This window comes from Balaenoptera ricei, chromosome 9, assembly GCF_028023285.1.
Source record: "Balaenoptera ricei isolate mBalRic1 chromosome 9, mBalRic1.hap2, whole genome shotgun sequence".
NCBI lineage: Eukaryota > Metazoa > Chordata > Mammalia > Artiodactyla > Balaenopteridae > Balaenoptera > Balaenoptera ricei.
The window spans coordinates 7100153-7117310 of record NC_082647.1 but is presented as its reverse complement, the minus strand read 5'-3'; the positions used below and the strand labels follow the sequence as shown (position 1 = coordinate 7117310).

The window sequence follows — 17158 nt, the reverse complement described above, 5'->3', positions numbered from 1 at the left end:
GAAACTAACACAACATTGTAAATCAACTATAGTCCAATATAAAATAAAAATTTTTTAAAAATGCCAAGAAACAACAACAACAACCGTTAAATGAATAAAAGTATGGGTAAGTAGTGGGCATGGAGATGTCAACCAGACTTTCTTAGTCTGCGGACTAGGTCTAAACCACTATGCGTCCTGTCACCCAGCAGATGAATGAACAACTGGTATCTCTGCAGTGCTGGAGCCACACCCCCTGCTTTGCGGTCCTGAATCAGTGGGGTTGGCCCGCAGGCAGCAGGCAGGGGTCTCTTCCCCTTGTCCCCCGGCTAAGTGGGTCCACAGGGAGCCCTCTGTCCGCAGCCCTGAAGCCTCTTCTCCCCCATCTCTCTCTCTGTGGCCGAGAACAAAACCCAGAGAGTGATCAGTCCCTCAGTTAAGTTCCTCAAATGCTTACTCTGCCGAGCAAGAGGCCAGGCCTTGAGAGGACCCAGGGATGAGTGAAATCTAGACACGACGGTTCATCCTTCACTCTTTCTCGCAGGGAAGAGTGATTTGCAACATGAAAATATGTTGGATGTGATAGAAAGGAGCTTAGAGCACAGCTGGGTTGCTCTGAGGGTTGACTTCGTGACAGCTTTGCAGAGATGGGGGGGTGGTCAGCTGGGTCTGGAAGGTGCATGTCCAGGCAGTGTGGGAGAAGGCCATGCCAGACAGACAGCGTAAAGAAACAAAGATGCAATGTTTTGGGAGTGCCTTCTGGGTGGAAAAGGTATATGTGTGCATGTCTGTGTGGATGTGTGTGGGGGTGTGGGTGTGACCATGCATGTGGGTGTGAGTGTGTATGTGTGCATCTGGGGTAGGTTGTAAGTGCGTGTGTACCGTGACTTTGCAGGGGGGAGGGGGGAGAGAGTGTGACTGTGACCTACTGTTGGAGGTGGATGATTAGACTGAAGAAAATCTGTGTGTAAAATGTGTTTCAGAGTTCGGACATTGTTCTGTGGGCCATAGGGAGGGCTGTGGCTGCAAAGAAGTGAATTCATTTCCTTTATTTCAGGAGGTCACTTAGGAGACATCGCAGAGAGCAGCTGGAAGTTTGCCAAAAGACAGTTCCTTAACTGATATTATTTTTTGAGCACCTACTATGTGTTAGTACCATGCTGGGCAATTTATCTGAAGTTGCCATATTTATATGTCACGAGAAACTTATCCCTATTTAAGACAAAGAAATGGAAGCTTACAGAGTTAAAGAACTTGCCCAGTGACACATACAGAGTAAGGAAACAAATACAGAGGAGAAAAAGAATTCCAGAGAAATTTTCAGGATGTAATATGTGGGACTTGGTGATTTATATAAGATACGCAGGATGAAGAATAGTGTGTGGAGGCAGAGGTGGAAAATGAAAATTACTGTAATCCAGAGAGAAATACGGCAGTAGCTACAGGGGAAGGTGGGAAACCTAATTTAACTTAGGCTAGAGACTTGAGCATACTTTTGGCTGGGGAGGGAACAGGACGGAGAAAATTGAATCAATTCAGTTCTGAGGACAAGAGTACAGATGGAGCCATTTACTTTGGAAGGGGGAGGAGAGGGGAATGTTTTTCTCTGAGATGGAAGGGAAAGGACTAAGGACAGCTGAGGAAAGATGTCTCTGAGATACGAAGGGAAATCAAGGAGTTGAGGTTTAGCTGAATCTATTCTCTCTGTTAAGCAGAGGTAACCTCCTGTGCTGGAGTGAGAGCACAGACGCGGGGGGGTGGGGGGAAGAAAGCATGTTATTGGTGAGACTGCGATCCAAACAAAGGCAGTCGGAGGGTCTGTGGTGGGGAGGGGTGAGCTGATTCTGCACCTCTCTGAGGGCCAACTTTCGAGGGCACTGAGAACATCGCTGTACCCAGATACATCTGTCCCCACCCAGGTCTGCACAGGGCAAGTGCCAATGATTTTATTCTCTAGCTCTCTATTTTTTATTCTATGCAAATTCCAACCTAAGAAGTTTAGGTTACTGTCAACAGCAGACAAGGTTACTGGTTCCCTCGTGTACATCCCAGTCCCAGTTTCTGTCAGCCACGCACTAACCATCTTTTGGGTGATCCCCTCGGCAGAGGGGTCCATTAGCTCAATGGACACTTGCGGATTTTTCACCAGTTGCATTCCAGGGTGCAGGGATCTCATCTCTAACCTCTGAGGGTCTTTTCCTATAGTCTACAAAAGAAGGCAAAGGAGAGAAAAAGAAACTAGGACTTGCAGGACAAAAGAGATAGAAAATTTAAACCAAAATATTATCAGTATTAACATTAAATATAAATGTATGAAATACCACAGTAAAAAGACAAAGAATGCCACTGAATTAAAGAGACAACTATATGTTATTCACAGGAGGTAAATAAAAAACATAAGGATATAGACATATGGATAAACCTATGGATTGGTGGTTGCCAAAGGTAGGAGGGTGGTGAGGGGTGGGAGAAATGGGTGAAAGGGGTCAAAAGTTAAAAAATTTTTTAATGAAAAAAAGTCCATTTGGGGGACTTCCCTGATGGTCCAGTGGCTAAGACTTCACACTCCCAATGCAGGGGGCCTGGGTTCAATCCCTGGTCAGGGAACTAGATGCCACATGCCGCAACTAAGAGTTCACGTGCTGCAACTAAAGATCCCACATGCCACAACGAAGATCCCGCACACAGCAACAAAGATCCCACATGCAGCAACTAAAGACCCGACGCAGCCAAATAAATAAATAAATATATATATATATTTTTAAAATCCATTTTTAAAAAGAGAGAGTGGAAAGAACTAGCTTCCTGCAACAGAACCCAAGAGAACACTAGCTATTCCAGTATCAAGAGAGATGGTTGCATTAATATTACTCTGGTGATTTCAATCAGATTCCAAGTAAGGATACATCTGGCGTTCAGACAAGAAAGGATCTCATGCCAGAGCTCAGTAAAGCAGTGAAAACCAGGGACCTGACCGGTTTGGGAAGGTGAGAATTATCCAGAACTGTAGTAATAATGGTTAGTCATATTCGAGTGCTTACTACACATCAGAGACTGTCCTAAGGATATTATCTTATTTAATCCTCATATCAATTGATATTTCCCCCAATTTACAGATAAGAAACTGAGGCTCAGAGAGTTTTTGGAATTTCCTTTAAGTCACACACTCTGGCTTCTCTGCCTGAGGCTAAGGGGTCATGGGGTGTTGCGACTTCTCTTTCCTGAATATCAGTAAAATTCAATGTAGAGTTTCTAATACATATAGAATAATATATATTAATAATAATATTATATTATTATTATTATATATATTATATATATGCATATATATATGCAGGGGATGTTGGGCAAGAAGTTTAGCTTCTCTGGGCCTCAGTCTCCTCATCTGTGAAATGGAGATAACGAGATGCTGGTCCCCAAGATTTGATGTATAATAAGCTGATATATGTGGGGGCTTCTCGGCTGTATACTGTTGACAAGAGAAATCCAGAGGACTTTAGCATCATGGTAGGAATCAGTATAGAAATCAGTGTTTCCCCAGCTTCTTGGCCAGGAGAGGAGGGGAAGCGGCTGCTGGGCAGCTAAGGCCCCAAGGGGGAAGCTGGGGGGTAAGAGGGAGAGATTCCAGAAGGCGGCAGAGAGAGTTTGCAGGAGAGAAAGCTTACCAGCTCCCGTGACAACAGCAGAAGCAGGGCCTTGGCGTGGCTGTGGAGATGGAAGGTGCCAATCAAAGTAAGCTCATCGTCCAGGTGGGATAGGGCTTTGTCCACAGATCAGAGAGCCTCTGGGTAGAATATGGTTCTTCTCCATCAGCATTGTTTGGTCCTTGAATTATGTTAGCTTAGGTCCATTAATGATTTGGGGGATTCCTAAGTCTACTCAGCCACCTAATTCTGACTGTTTCTAGGAGTGGGTCATTCTCCATGATTCTCCATCTATATTAACTGAAGACGTGGCGGTTGGGAGGGTCATTTGTGTCCTAGACTACAGTTCAGTAGAAAGCACTCTGAACCGATGTTAGCCAATGAGGGTCAGGCCTTCATTAGGTGGGTTTGGACAGACACCTCAATCACCTTGAGTTTCTGTTTTTTAGGTGCCCACCATGATGGGCACAGGCATCTGACTCTGAAGGCCATTCTATAGCCAATGTCAATGCTTCTCCAGGCTGCTGCCCACACACTGGGGCTGTGGGCTGGGGAGGAAGTGGGTGGGAGGGGGGACATAGGCTGTTGGGTTTTTGAGGAGAGAACCTGTTGCTTTTGCTGTGGCAGGTTGATGAGTTTTCACTGCAGTAGGCCTGGCAGTTCCCAAGAGAGGGCCATCCTGAAGTGGCAACTCATAGGTTTACAGGGAGTCTGGGTGTGGCTAGACAGATGAAAAATATTAATTAAGTCACACCATAGCAGAAGGGGGTGTAGCTCAGGGGTAGAGCATTTGACTGCAGATCAAGAGGTCCCCAGTTCAAATCTGGGTGCCCCCTACTTATTCTTAACTTTTACCTTTGGTGCTGCATTTCAACTTCTTCCCCATTAGACATCAACATAAAGACTTTTTTTCTAGAACCAGCAAATGGTGAAGCTTTACTATGGTAGTTGGCCATTCTTAACTCTAAATATAAATTAGAATCACGTGAAAAGTCTATAAACATGCCATTTCCCAGGCCTCACCCTAGACCAATTAAATCAGTGTATTTGAGGTGGAGCCCAGGTATCGTAAACAACCCCCAGCGCTCCTAGTCTGCAGCTAAGTTGAAACCAGCTTTAGTAGAGCTTCCAGAAGCCTTCTCAGACCCAGGTTACCTCATCCCAGCTCTGTCTGCCCAGCATCTTATATTCTGGCTCTCCTCTTCCGCATCCTTATGTGGACATGATTTATAACTTGACCTTAATGGCATCTTCCAGGAAAATTTGCTGTTTCAGCATTTCATAGTTTCCTTAATTTTTCCCTTTCTCAATCTAGTCGTTCTCCATGGGACAGGGTGGAATTGGTCTTCTATTTGCAAGCCAAACCACCAGGATCTGTGCCTCTCAGGGAATGAGCCCTCATGGGGCTGAGAGAGTTTGCGGAGGATGAAATATCCACATGCGAAAGTGTAAGTTTAGGTTGTGTAATTATTAAAGACGATTTTATGTCTCATTCAAACTTTAAAAGTAAACTTCTGCAGAAGGGACCAGTGAACTACATCAGCTATCTCAAAACCAAAGAACGCGATGGCTTTCTATGGTTTGGAGAACAAACAGCTGAGCATTTTGGTAGATGATCTAAGAATTCATTGTGGGTTCAGAGCTCTAGCATGTAATTCAGAAGTACAGTTCGTGAATTTTATTATCCCCGGCACCAACCATCTTCTATGACCTTTCTCACAACTACCTAAAATATATTTCATGATGTTCCAGGTTTATATAAACACAGAAGTCTATACTTCAGATGGGCTAAAAACAGCTTCTCTGTAATAAAACTATTTGACAGCAAGAAAGTCTTAATCTCTTTCCATTGAATGGCAGGAAAACACAATACAGACAAAGAGCAGTTTAAGACAGAACACGGTCAAGTCCAGTCTTCCTTGAGACTTTGTCTAACTTGATAAGTTGGCGAATAGCTCTTTGTCTAACTCCCCATGTTGTAAATATTCTGTCTCCTCTGAGTTCTCTTATCAGCACAGGACATAAGTGCCTGTAAAAACAAAACTCCTTTTAGCTTCAGGGCTATGCTTCAGTTTCCCTTTCATTAAAGCTCATTCATTTTGTTAACAAGAGACTTGAATTTTTAAACTTGTGCTTTTTTCCTCGGGGAGGTGGCATTTGTTATTCCAGGTTCATAAACACTTGGACCTTTGGCTTAGGAGCCGGTTGCTGGTCCCTTTCCTGTCCCTGACCTCCCTGGCCACCTCCTGAGGTTGAGGACCATCTCGCTGATGGCAGTATCCATCCTGCCTCCTCTCCGCTCCTTCCATCCCTGCAACCCAATCCTACCAGCCCCAGAGCCAGTCCGTGGAACCCCGTTCAAAGTGGGCAGTTCCTTCCTCCTTAACCTTTCCCTGAACTCCCCCTTTTACATCTGGTGCCCAGTGTCCCCCTGAAGAGGTCCCTGTCCCTTCAACCTCCCACTCGGGGAGGCTGTCAGAATTCTCCCCCTTCCCATCCCTTCCTCCCCACGTTGCCCCTTCTGGGTCCCAGCTCCTCAAATATCCCTCCATACTTCTTATCCTCACTGATGTGTGCACCCAGACTGGGGACCCCGTGGACTTTGTGGAAGATTTCAGAAGCAGGCTAACCATCATATTTTCCTTGCTTCCCCTCTGCTTTCATCCTCGGTAATGTCAAAATTGCATTAATGATGCTTCCATATCTCCATCTTCTTGGCTCCTATAATGTTGACAAACTCCACGCCCCTGCAGCTATCAAGAGGCACGGTGAAACATAGGTTGGATGTTTCTCCCAGTGTCTGTTCCCTCCTCCTTCTTGGTTGTTAGCTGGGCACATGGCTTCACAGAAGAAAAATTACATTTCCCAGCCTCCTTGGAGTTAAGCGAGGCAAAGGGCACAGGTTTGGTCCATGAGATGTAGACAAAAGTGATGGGTGCTCTGAAAGAGAGAAGCTTGTCTTTCCTCTTCCCCTTCCCGCCGGCTAGGAGATAGAGGTGATGCTAAAGTGGGAGGTGTCGTGTTGGACCATGAAGAGACGTCTGGAATGAAAGCTGTGTAGGCTGGAAAGAAGGAATTGGGTCCTTAACCCTATGGAACACCATGCCAAACCTGGACCACCTGAGTGTGGGTGTTTACAGGAGAGAGGAAGAAACTTCTGGTTTGTTTGCTTGTGTTTTGCTTTAGTCCTCTGTCATTTTGGGTGCTCTGCGCTCACGGCCAAATCTACTCCTAACCCACATGTGAACCTGATCATCGCTCAGAACCATTTCCAAATGTTAGCTGCAAAAAAAGAACGAAATCTTGCCGTTTTCGACAACGTGGATGGACATTGAGGGTATCATGCTGAGTGAAATAAGTCAGACAGAGAAAGACAAATATCACATGATTGCACTTATATGTGGAATCTAAACACACAAACAAAACAAGCTCATAAATACAGAGAACAGGGTGGTGGTTGCCAGAGGCTGGGGGTTGGGGGAGGGGGTGGATGAAGTGGGTGAAGGGAGTGAAAAGGTACAAATTTCCAGTTATAAATAAATGTCCTGGGGACGTAAGGCAAAGCATGGTGACTATAGTTAATAAATCTCTATTGCATATTTGAAAGTTACTAAGACAGTAGATCTTAAAAGTTCTCATCGCAGGAGAAAAAAATTTGTAACTATGTATAGTGACAAATGTTAACTAGACTTCACAATGTATACAAACGTCAAATCATTATGTGGTACACCTGAAACTAATATAATGTTCTATGTCAATTATACCTCAAGTTTTTGAAAAAAGGAAATATTCCCTTTCAAGATCTTTGATCTGAAAAATCCTTTCTGATACCTCTTCTAGTTTTTACTTCTTCCTGTCCTTGCTGTTACTGAGACCATGCATTGTTCTCCTTTTGACCTCAATCTCTTTCATCTCTTTGTGTTTCCGTGATTCCAGAGCTACCTTCTGGCTCACTTGTCCGCCCACCCATTATGGACCCCACTATTTGCCTCGTAGTCACGATTCCTTGCCTCTTTGAGGTCTTTGCCTGTGGTCCGTCTACCTTCCTCACAAACTCTTCTACTTCTGTGGAAACTCTCATCCATCACTGTGGCTCTTCCAGCGCTGCCTCTACATGTGCCCTGTGTGTGTCTAATTCTCCCAACCCCTTTTCTAGATAGTTCTAGATATTCTATGTCTAGACAGTATCTAGATAGTTCTAGATGGTTCTTGGCATGTTCTACACTGCCGAGTTGGGACACCAGGCGCCAGTCTTCACTGCATGCCTAGCTCCTAGGAGGCAAGTTGTCCTTTATAAAGTAGAGTTTGCCATTACAAAAGATGTTTGCTGGTCCCCTCTCCTCCCTTGCAGAAGGCAGTATTCCAGCCTCTGGAGCTGGGGCAGGGGGAACAGCAAATCTGCTTGATAGTGAGCCATCCTCTCACTTCCCTGGCCTCTGTGTCTTTGTCACCACCTCTGGTTTTGCTGAGAGCCACCCCTGGTGTGGCCATGTCTGGGGTCCCCACTTGCAGCCCTCAATACTCATGTGCCTTTCAGCCTGAACCTAAGTCAACTACTGCCCCCTCGACCCTTTAGTCTCCCTACAAAGAGCACAGTAGGCTGAGTGGTTTGCGCAGTTTTCCTTGCTGGAAGGTTAGGGCAGTTTCATAAGGGAATTATAATGCAGGAGGCGAAAAGGAGGGTGGGCCCCTCCCAATGCTGGCCCAGGGTGGCCATCGGCGCTCCAGTTGATACCTTGTGATATTCCCTCCAGCAAGAGCTGCAGGCCGGCTGGCTGCTTCCATCGGTGGACCCAGTAAGGGAAGCCATCTGCCAAGGACAGGCACTGGCGCTTTTAGGGCCAGTACAGTCCGAGCCCAGATGGAGGGGACGGGTGCCCCCTGGCGCTTGCGGTCAGTATCCATTTCAGGCACAGCGGCCTTAGTTTCCTCCTTCTCCGCATGGGAAGAAGCTGCATTCGCCTCTTTCTTGCCTTCAGGAGGCTCCCTAATATCCCCCCTCCTCCCCAGTCCAGCCGTCTCCCTCTGACCGGGAGGAGGCCTTGTCAATTGTGTATATGATTTCATCGCTGAGCTGGGGCCTGTCCCTTCCTTGAATACCTTGCTCCAGGTATGAATATAAAAACCTTTCTCTGCCTTTAAAAGCGCTGCCATCCTCATATTGATCTATGGCGAGACTCAGCTGACCTGGGAAGTGAGCGTTCCTCTGATAATTCTGACACCTACGCAGTTTGTCTGCTCCTTGGGTGTCCCTCAGTCTACCTGGGTGCCGGTTCCTTTAAGTCTGAGAGGTCTCTGGGGAGGCTGCAGGAGGGCAGGGCGGAGGGGGCAGGTGTGGCCGAGGGGTCTGGGACCTGCTGGATGTAGGTCTCAGGCAGGGGATCGACCTGGCCCACTGCAGGGGTGCCCTTTGCCCTCAGTCCGACATCACAGGACATCCTGCCTTTCTAGCTGGGTGGATGCTGGAAAACCGGTGTGTGAAATAAGAGTGACGGCAGCGCAGAAAGAGAAAAGGCCTGAAATGAATGTGGCAGAGGTGACGGACTAGGGAGAGACCAGGAGGGGTTTGGATTGGGAAGTGACTGGGGTCTGAGGGAGAGGGAGGCCAGTGCTGGCTGCCACTGGAAGGCGGCAAAGACTTCCTGGACAATATCTGCAGTGCTTTCTCTCATTTTTTTTTTACCACTCAGGACCTGGAAGGCTGGAACCGTGTAGACATGTGGGTTATTACTGTACATGCAAAAATTGGAAAATAAAAGAACCCCCTCCCTACTCTCTGGGAGTTGCCATTATTAACTGTCTGGTCTATTTCCTTCCATAGGTGTATATGTATATGTATGGACATGTAGACACCTATGTTTATACATAAGTTTCTTTGTATATGTGTATAATCTTTTTATTACATGATAATACATATACACAGTATCTTTTTAAAAGCCCACATGAGCTCATATCATACATGCATATGTCATACAATTTGCTTTTTTCACTTAATGGTATTGTTTAAGCATCTTTCCATGACAGAACTCTGGACCAATTTTATCTTCTACTGTTGCATCATATTCCTATGACTGTACCACAATGTTTGTAACCAGTTCCCTGTTGATGGATATTTAGGTGGTTTCCAGTTTAGCGCTAATCCAGAAAAAGGCTGCAGGGAGTCTCCACGCTCACTGTGCATTCATGAATATTTCTGAAGGATACCTAGAGGTTCCTAGAAGCGGAACTCCTCTAGAGTATCACTTTTCCTACGTAACTTTGTTTTTGTTTTTACAAAGGCGACATGCTCAAAATAGAAAAGTTGAAAGGCAAATAAAAACACATAAAAAGCTGAAATCATCTATAATTCCTTACAGACTGTTCTGTAACTGCCTTTTCACTTGATGAATTCTCATGAACATTATTCTATGTCATTAAATAACCCTTGGACATGGGCTCTGAACCTTCTTTCAGGCAGGAGAAGGCACTGTCACCTAGTCACAGTTATGTCACCATCCCAGTGTGCCTGACACACAGTAGATGCTCAGTGACTCATTACCGAAGAGGATTATCTGGATGATTTGAAAGGTCTCCCCATCTTTAAAGGTCAACCAGGCTACCAGGGGGTCTTCAGCCAGATACACGTAGAAGTTATGAGGGAAGAAGGGCTGGTCCCTGGCAGGTGTGAGGCCAGGGTTCAGAGAAGCAGAGCTGACCAGGACATCCCAACCAGCAAGACTGAGTCTGGGTGTGTCAACACAGGTAAAAGGCATTAATTATACCACTCTGCCAGGTCAGGGGGTATAGCTCAGGGGTAGAGCATTTGAGATCAAGAGGTCCCCGGTTCAAATCTGGGTGCCCCCTGCTTTGTCTCACTTTTTTTTTTTTTTTTAAAGAAATTCATGTTCATTCATGTATTCATTCATTCATTCATTTATTTATTTATTTATTTATTTATTTATTTATTTATGACTGTGTTGGGTCTTCGTTTCTGTGCGAGGGCTTTCTCTAGTTGTGGCAAGTGGGGACCACTCTTCATCGCGGTGCGCGGGCCTCTCACCATCGCGGCCTCTCTTGTTGCGGAGCACAGGCTCCAGACGCGCAGGCTCAGCAATTGTGGCTCACGGGCCCAGTTGCTCCGTGGCATGTGGGATCTTCCCAGACCAGGGCTCGAACCCGTGTCCCCTGCTTTGGCAGGCAGATTCTCAACCACTGCGCCACCAGGGAAGCCCCCTGTCTCACTTTTAATCCCAGAGTGGGTCTGGCATTACTTGCTTCCCCCTCCCTAGGCCAGGACACCTGGAGAAGAAAGAGAAAGCCTATATAAAACTCTTTGATTCACAACTCCTCAGAAAGTGCAGACTCAATCTGAAATTTAAAGATACACCTTCAGGTGAATTGCAGGAAAATTAAAGTTTATAAGGCACAGATCCCTGCCTCCTCCAGTCCCTCTGGGTTTTCCTCAGCTCCAGCCAGAGATTTCACCTTTCACAGATCCACACCTTCTCCACAGAGGGGGGCTGGTGTGTCTTCATTGCACCCCCATGGGTTATAACACTGAAGTAGATGAACCTAGAGGAGCCCTTGTACTCCTGCAGTGGGGTAGCTGCTTAGCTTCCTGAGCCCCTCATGCTGGGCTGCGGGTCAGAGGCCCTGGACTTAGGCTCTGTGTCCCCAGGTCCTAAAGCTCCCACTGGGTCTACTCCAGACTCACAGACCCAGACCAGGGTCTGGGGAAGAACAGGAGTCTGCTTGGCTCTGTGGGACTAATGCCAAGGAGTGAGGGGGTGGGGGAAGCGCTGGCCTGACCCTCCCTGTCTCTTTGCTCTTTCTCCTCCGTGCAGAATCATTGGCTCCGGCCAGGGAAAGGAAGCTGGAATTATATTCCAACATCAGTGAAAATGTAAAAATAAGAAACAGGTAAGACGCATCTGTCCTTAAAAGCTCATCTCATTGTTCCTGCCTAATGAAGACCTCTGACCTCTGTAATTATATTCAGAACTCCGTCAGACACTGAGCAGCACCTCTGTCTAATGAGTCCACGAGACCTGCTCTACCGCCCACAGAAGACATCCCTGCTCGCCACCCCCTTCTGCACAATCCTCTGCCCACGCCCAGCCGTTCAGGGCCAAGGACATCAGTGTAAAAGCCATGGCTGTATCAGTGGAGGGTCTCTGAACTAAACTAAGGCCACAGTCCCCCAACTGGGCTGCCCATCACACACAGGCATGTGAGGTGGTGAGAGCAGGATGGGCTTTCATGGAAATGAAGTTCAAGGCTCCAGGTTGGACCTCCTGAATTAGAAGGGTTGGGAGTGAGACCAAAGGACTCTATTTTTAACAAACTCCTGAGAAGATCCCAAAGGAAAGTGAAAATTAGGAACCACCAATTTAGTTTTGGGCCCCATATTATAGGGTTGAAAAGAGGCCGTAATTAAGAGACATGTCCAAGCACACACACCTGATTAATAATAGGGTTGGGGCCAGATCCACATGGCTAGTCACAGGCTCTTCCTGTTCCCCCAACCCTGGGGCAAGGCACGACCTGGCCGGCTGCCTTCCCACTGCTTCCCACTCCCATGGCCGAGCCCTGCCTGGGTGGAGTGAGATAGGCCTTCCCAAGAGACGACCTGAAAGGTTTCTACCCGATGTCTGGTACTAAATGAGATAAGCTTGCAGGGGCCTGAAAATCTGAACCACACACCTGTTCACCTGCGGTCAGATGCTCCTCCCCTGCCCCAGGAGCCCACTTCAAACCCTTTCCTAAGTGACACCATCTCATGGTTGTGGCCTCTCCAGGGAGGGGTCCTCCAGGACCCCAGTCATTTCTGTTTCTCCCTGGTTGGCCCCATGGCCTGGCTGACCCACCTGCCTGACCGTAAGCTCCTTTTCCTACTGGGCCCTCATGTGAGTGCCCAGAAGCTTCTTCTGCTAAAACAGAGGAAGGACGTTCCAGTGCTGGGCTGACACGGAATAATTCAAAAGTCCACCTGAAGCCACGAGAAAGGGACTGACCAGCACAATGGGGTTGGGTGATGGAGCCCATCTGGGTTCGTGACAAAGGAAGGGCTGTGACCAAGGGGTCCTGAGCTCACCTCTTCTCTCTTCTGTCCTCCTAGAGATTTCAGTGTGGGGGACAGCAGCTGTTTCAGGGGATAAAAGGAGGCTCATTAGGGGGCACCGGGATTTGAACCAGGGACCTCCTGATCTGCAGTCAAATGCTCTCCCCCGGGGCTGTAGCCCCTCCCTGGGGGGGGTGTGGTCTAGTACTGTTCACCAGTGTGTGCCACCTGCCCCCCCCCAACAAGAGCACACTGGCATTCCCATTCACCCCTAGTCTGCCCCTGGGCACCTGGCAGACAGGTCTCACTGCAAACTGACCCTTTTCTGGCCATGAGCTCATGGCTCCCCTGTGCCTTGTGGGAACCCAGAAGCCTCCTCTGAGGTTTCCCTCCCTCAGCGCCCACCTGGGGCCACCTCACCGTCCCCTCTAGAAACACGGGAGGGGCTTTGGGTCCCTCTACCAGCTCATCCTCTGTGGTCTTTTCCCCTCAAGCCCATGACCTTGACAGAGTCTCCAGAGACTTGGTGGACACCAGGGCAGGTATTTGGCCACAAAGGCTGCAGCCTCCACGCGAGGCCCAAATGCAGCCCTGGTTCCCGCAGGAGGCCCCAGACCAGCAGGTGGGCACAGCTGCAGCGGTGCGAAGCCTGGCCTTTTGGGACCCTCCTTGCCAAGCCTTGCCCCACAGCAGGACAGGCCACCCCCCACTGAAGGATGGGCTCCTTTCCTCTGGCAGATACGTGGCGGTAATGTCACTACCTGACCCTTCTTAGCAGCTAAAACATCGGATGGCTGCCACCCAGGGGGCCATGGAGGACCGTGGAAAAGTCCTGTTAGGAAAGGGATTTGATTATTTATTTATTTTTTTTTACTTTTATTTGCATTTATTTTTTGCAGCATTTATTCCCGGGCCATAAGTTTTTGTTTCTTCAATTTCTTCTGGGATATCTTTTTCTTCTGGGCAAACTCCTCTTCTGGTTTAGGAACAGTCTGTTCTTTTTCAGTAAGGATCATCTCAGTGTGGCAGGGAGAGTTCATGTATGGGTTGATCCGACCATGAGCTCTGTAAGTCCTGCGCCGCATCTTGGGGGCTTTGTTCACCTGGATATGCTCAATGACCAGAGAATCTACATCTAAGCCCTCAAGTTCAGCATTACTCTCTGCATTTTTGAGCATGTGCAGTAAAAATTCAGCACTCTTTTTGGGCCACCGACCCTGCGTCCAGCCCCACTGTTTGGCCTGGGCACACCTACCAACTCCACCACTGTAATGACAGAATGGCACACATTGCTTCTTTAAAGTGACATCCTTCAGAGACTTGGTGGCTTTTCGGATATGCATACCCTCAATGGCCTGGGCTGTTTCACGAGTGTTCTTAAAGTGAACACGAAGATTTGAACCTCTCGATTTGCATGATTTTGTGGGGTTTTCTGGGTCAAGTGAATAGCGAACCATTTTTAGAGGTCACCTCAGGCCGCTGACCGGAAAAGCCGATTATTCTTATAACACGGGTAAGTTCTGTATGGTAAAAAGAAGAAGAAGGAGGAAGAAGAAGAGGAGGAGGGGGGCGGGAAGAAAGAAAACATTGCTTCTTTTAAGAATACCTCGCGTCAATGCCTTGCCTGTTGTTGAGTACATTACAGGTTTTCAACAAACATTTGTTGACTAAAAAACATATAGAAAAAATTTAAAACATCAGGAAGCATCAGGAAGAAAATAAAAATTAATCTCACAAGTAAAATAACTGCTGGTAACAGTTTGGTTTCTATTCTTCCAAACTTAAAAATATATAGCCCTAGGCTGGGGGATCTAATTTTTGCTGCTATGGGGGTTGAGTCAATTTCCAGCTACATTCAGCTGTCATCCTATTCAGGCTGCATTTCTCGCTTAGCAATGTTCCCTGTCCTGTTCTGTAAATATAAGAACTGGGGATATAACAGCACGCATATGTCTTCATTGGTCTTTCTTTCACGGCAAAATGACTGTAATTCTTAAAAAGTTGGTGGGTACTTTCCAAACAGGGCTGGTGAGAATGTAATTGATGTATCTTTGCTGGAAGGCTACTTGGTAATCAAAAGACAAATTCATGCCTTTGCTTTATTCATATGGGTGTGCAAAGATGCATGTACGCGGTTGGGCATTGCAGTGTTGTTTGTGAAAATGGAAAAATAAGCTGCAGAGATGTGCATTCTGGGTAGGTCCTAAGAACTCCACAGGGAGGGACCCTTTGGATCAAGGCTGTGGACCTACAGGCTGTCAAGGCAGTCACTTCCAGCCAGCGTGTGGTGTGGTGATCAAGGGCACCCTTTAGCCCCTTCCACTAAGAACCTCCATCCTTAATTCAAATTAGAGAACATATTTCAATGACAGCATCTCTCACCAACATTCCCAGTCTACAAAGACACGTGATGCAAATGGTTTTCAAAGATGTGAAAACTCTAGTAAATAATGCATTTTTAAGGTTGTATGGTTGGGACTGTCTTCTAACCCTTGTGTTGGTTGAAGCTTTGTGGTGAGAGTGGGGGCATGTCATGCATCATAGGTACATGCCACCTTTCCAATCCCTTAAAGTCTTTAGATTTAGTCTTCAAGAATTTTCTGGCATCTCCCTTTCATCTATCCTTGAACAACTTTGATTCCTGGTTTTGATGAACAAGTGGAGCAAACAATAAAAATAATGCCCAGCTCTTCGAAGTAGGACACTGGATCCAGAGTTCGGCAGAGTTTATCACTAAATTTTTCCTTCTCAGCCAAATGCTGTCAAGAATTCATTTCCACACACATTCCCTAGACTTTTGTTGTTATAAATCAGCCGAGTCTTGTGATTATTTTTGCGTTTAAGCCTTCACCTGCAAGGGGGACTTTTTAATTGGCTCTCCAGGGTAGGGTGGGATCTTCTCAAGTTATAGCTCAAAAGAAAAAGAGGAGCCGGGGCGGGGGTTGAGGTGAGAGAGGAGGTAAAGCAGGAACAGTATCCGCAGGAGAGAAGGAGGGGCTTCTTTAGCTGGCAAAGGAGGTTCCGAAGTTGTTGTGGTGAGGTATATTCGGGGTTCTACTAATCTTCTCATGAAGCCTCATGACAACTCTGGGATCTCACTCTTTCCACATCAGAGCCCTAAGCTTTCATACTGGAGAAGCTGTGAATTAAACTGACATTGTCATTCAGCAGTCTTGCAGAATCAAACACTGCCTTTGGTTTTCTGCTAAGTCATATGGCTGCTAGAGAGAAGAGATTTTGGTTCTTCTCATTGGAATTTTCATTGTTTTTCTAGACTACTTTGGTGCCTTTAGCATCAGTCAGCTTCCAGTTCAATGATAAGAAGCACATAGGTATCCGGAAACCTTACCCCATAGGCACTGCATTCCTGATGACCACCAGCAATAATTTACTTTCCCATCACGCCAGTGTGGGATACAGGTTATGACAGACTCCCAGGCCTGAAGAACTCATTGGATTTCCCCTAACTCTAGTTTTAACTAGTCTGGGTAATTAATACCGTTTTCATGAGGATCTGTTGCCTGAAACCCACTCCTAACACCAACGTATGTACCAGGTAGGAAATTTGGGTGCAAAACCAGAAACTAATTTTGAAACAGATGAGGCAGCCCTTGTCAGGTAGTTCACGACCCCGAAGGGAAAGAGGTGTAGACACTCGATGGGCTCCGAGGGGAACCAAGATTGCACAGAGGCCCAGTCTGTGAAGAAGAGTAAGGCTGGAGCCGATGCCAGATCCATGTCACCAGAAGGAAGTCTCAACTCCTCCTGCTTCCGTGTTTCACTCACTTAATGTCCAAAGTCTGCAGTGGCTATGCTGAGGACATATGCCCGAGTCCTCGCTACCAGACAGTGGGAGACCAAGTGCCTAGTATTTTTGGCTTATGGAGTAAAAAAGGAGGGTATGCCTTTCAGTAAAATTCACGTAATTGCATATTCCCCAAACGTGTGATAGGGTTCAGATGCTGTGCCGTCAATAAAAGAAAATGTCTCCCACAGCCCACGTGAGTGGGGACATGGATAATGGAAGTCACCTGGGGCTGCAGGAGAGCAGAGGAGCCTTCCTGTAGATCTGATCTGATCTTCCTGTAGATCAGCCTGTGAAAGGAAACTGGAATCTCAACACTCAGAGCCCGGATTTGAACCTGGGATGGCATGACCTGCTTTCCTGAGTAAGAAGAACGAATCTCATCTGATGAGCGCATTTCATCTCCTGGACCAAGTCCTGAACTTCAACGCTAAGACCTCTGCTTGCTTGTCGGGTGTGCCACTTGGCAGCCCGTGTCCTGGTGAATTGGCCCCTCCTGTCTCCCTGCTCCGTTTCCCGCAGCCCCCGTACCTGGCAGCTATCTATGCCTGTAGCCTTACGGAGTGAAGCACTGGTAAATCAGCTCAAGGGGAAAGAAAAGACAATCAGTAGTGTTTGATTTGCAGTATTTGCCAATTTGTAAGTACTCCCACCATGGTCAATATCAAGCTGCCAATGGTTTAACGTTGC

The 17158-nt window shown here is 47.0% G+C and overlaps 1 protein-coding gene and 1 non-coding gene across 2 annotated transcripts; one reads left to right on the top strand and one right to left on the bottom strand.

Annotated features, from left to right (window-relative positions):
* Positions 1 to 4387: 4387 nt before the first annotated feature.
* Positions 4388 to 4459, top strand: TRNAC-GCA (transfer RNA cysteine (anticodon GCA)). The gene has a single exon. It is a non-coding gene; the product is annotated as a tRNA-Cys (tRNA).
* Positions 4460 to 13528: 9069 nt separating this feature from the next.
* LOC132371366 (large ribosomal subunit protein uL22-like) lies at positions 13529 to 14151 on the bottom strand. Its single transcript, XM_059932606.1, has one exon. It carries the CDS (start codon positions 14118 to 14120, stop codon positions 13566 to 13568), a length of 555 nt encoding a protein of 184 aa, XP_059788589.1. The 5' UTR covers positions 14121 to 14151; the 3' UTR covers positions 13529 to 13565.
* Positions 14152 to 17158: the final 3007 nt, after the last annotated feature.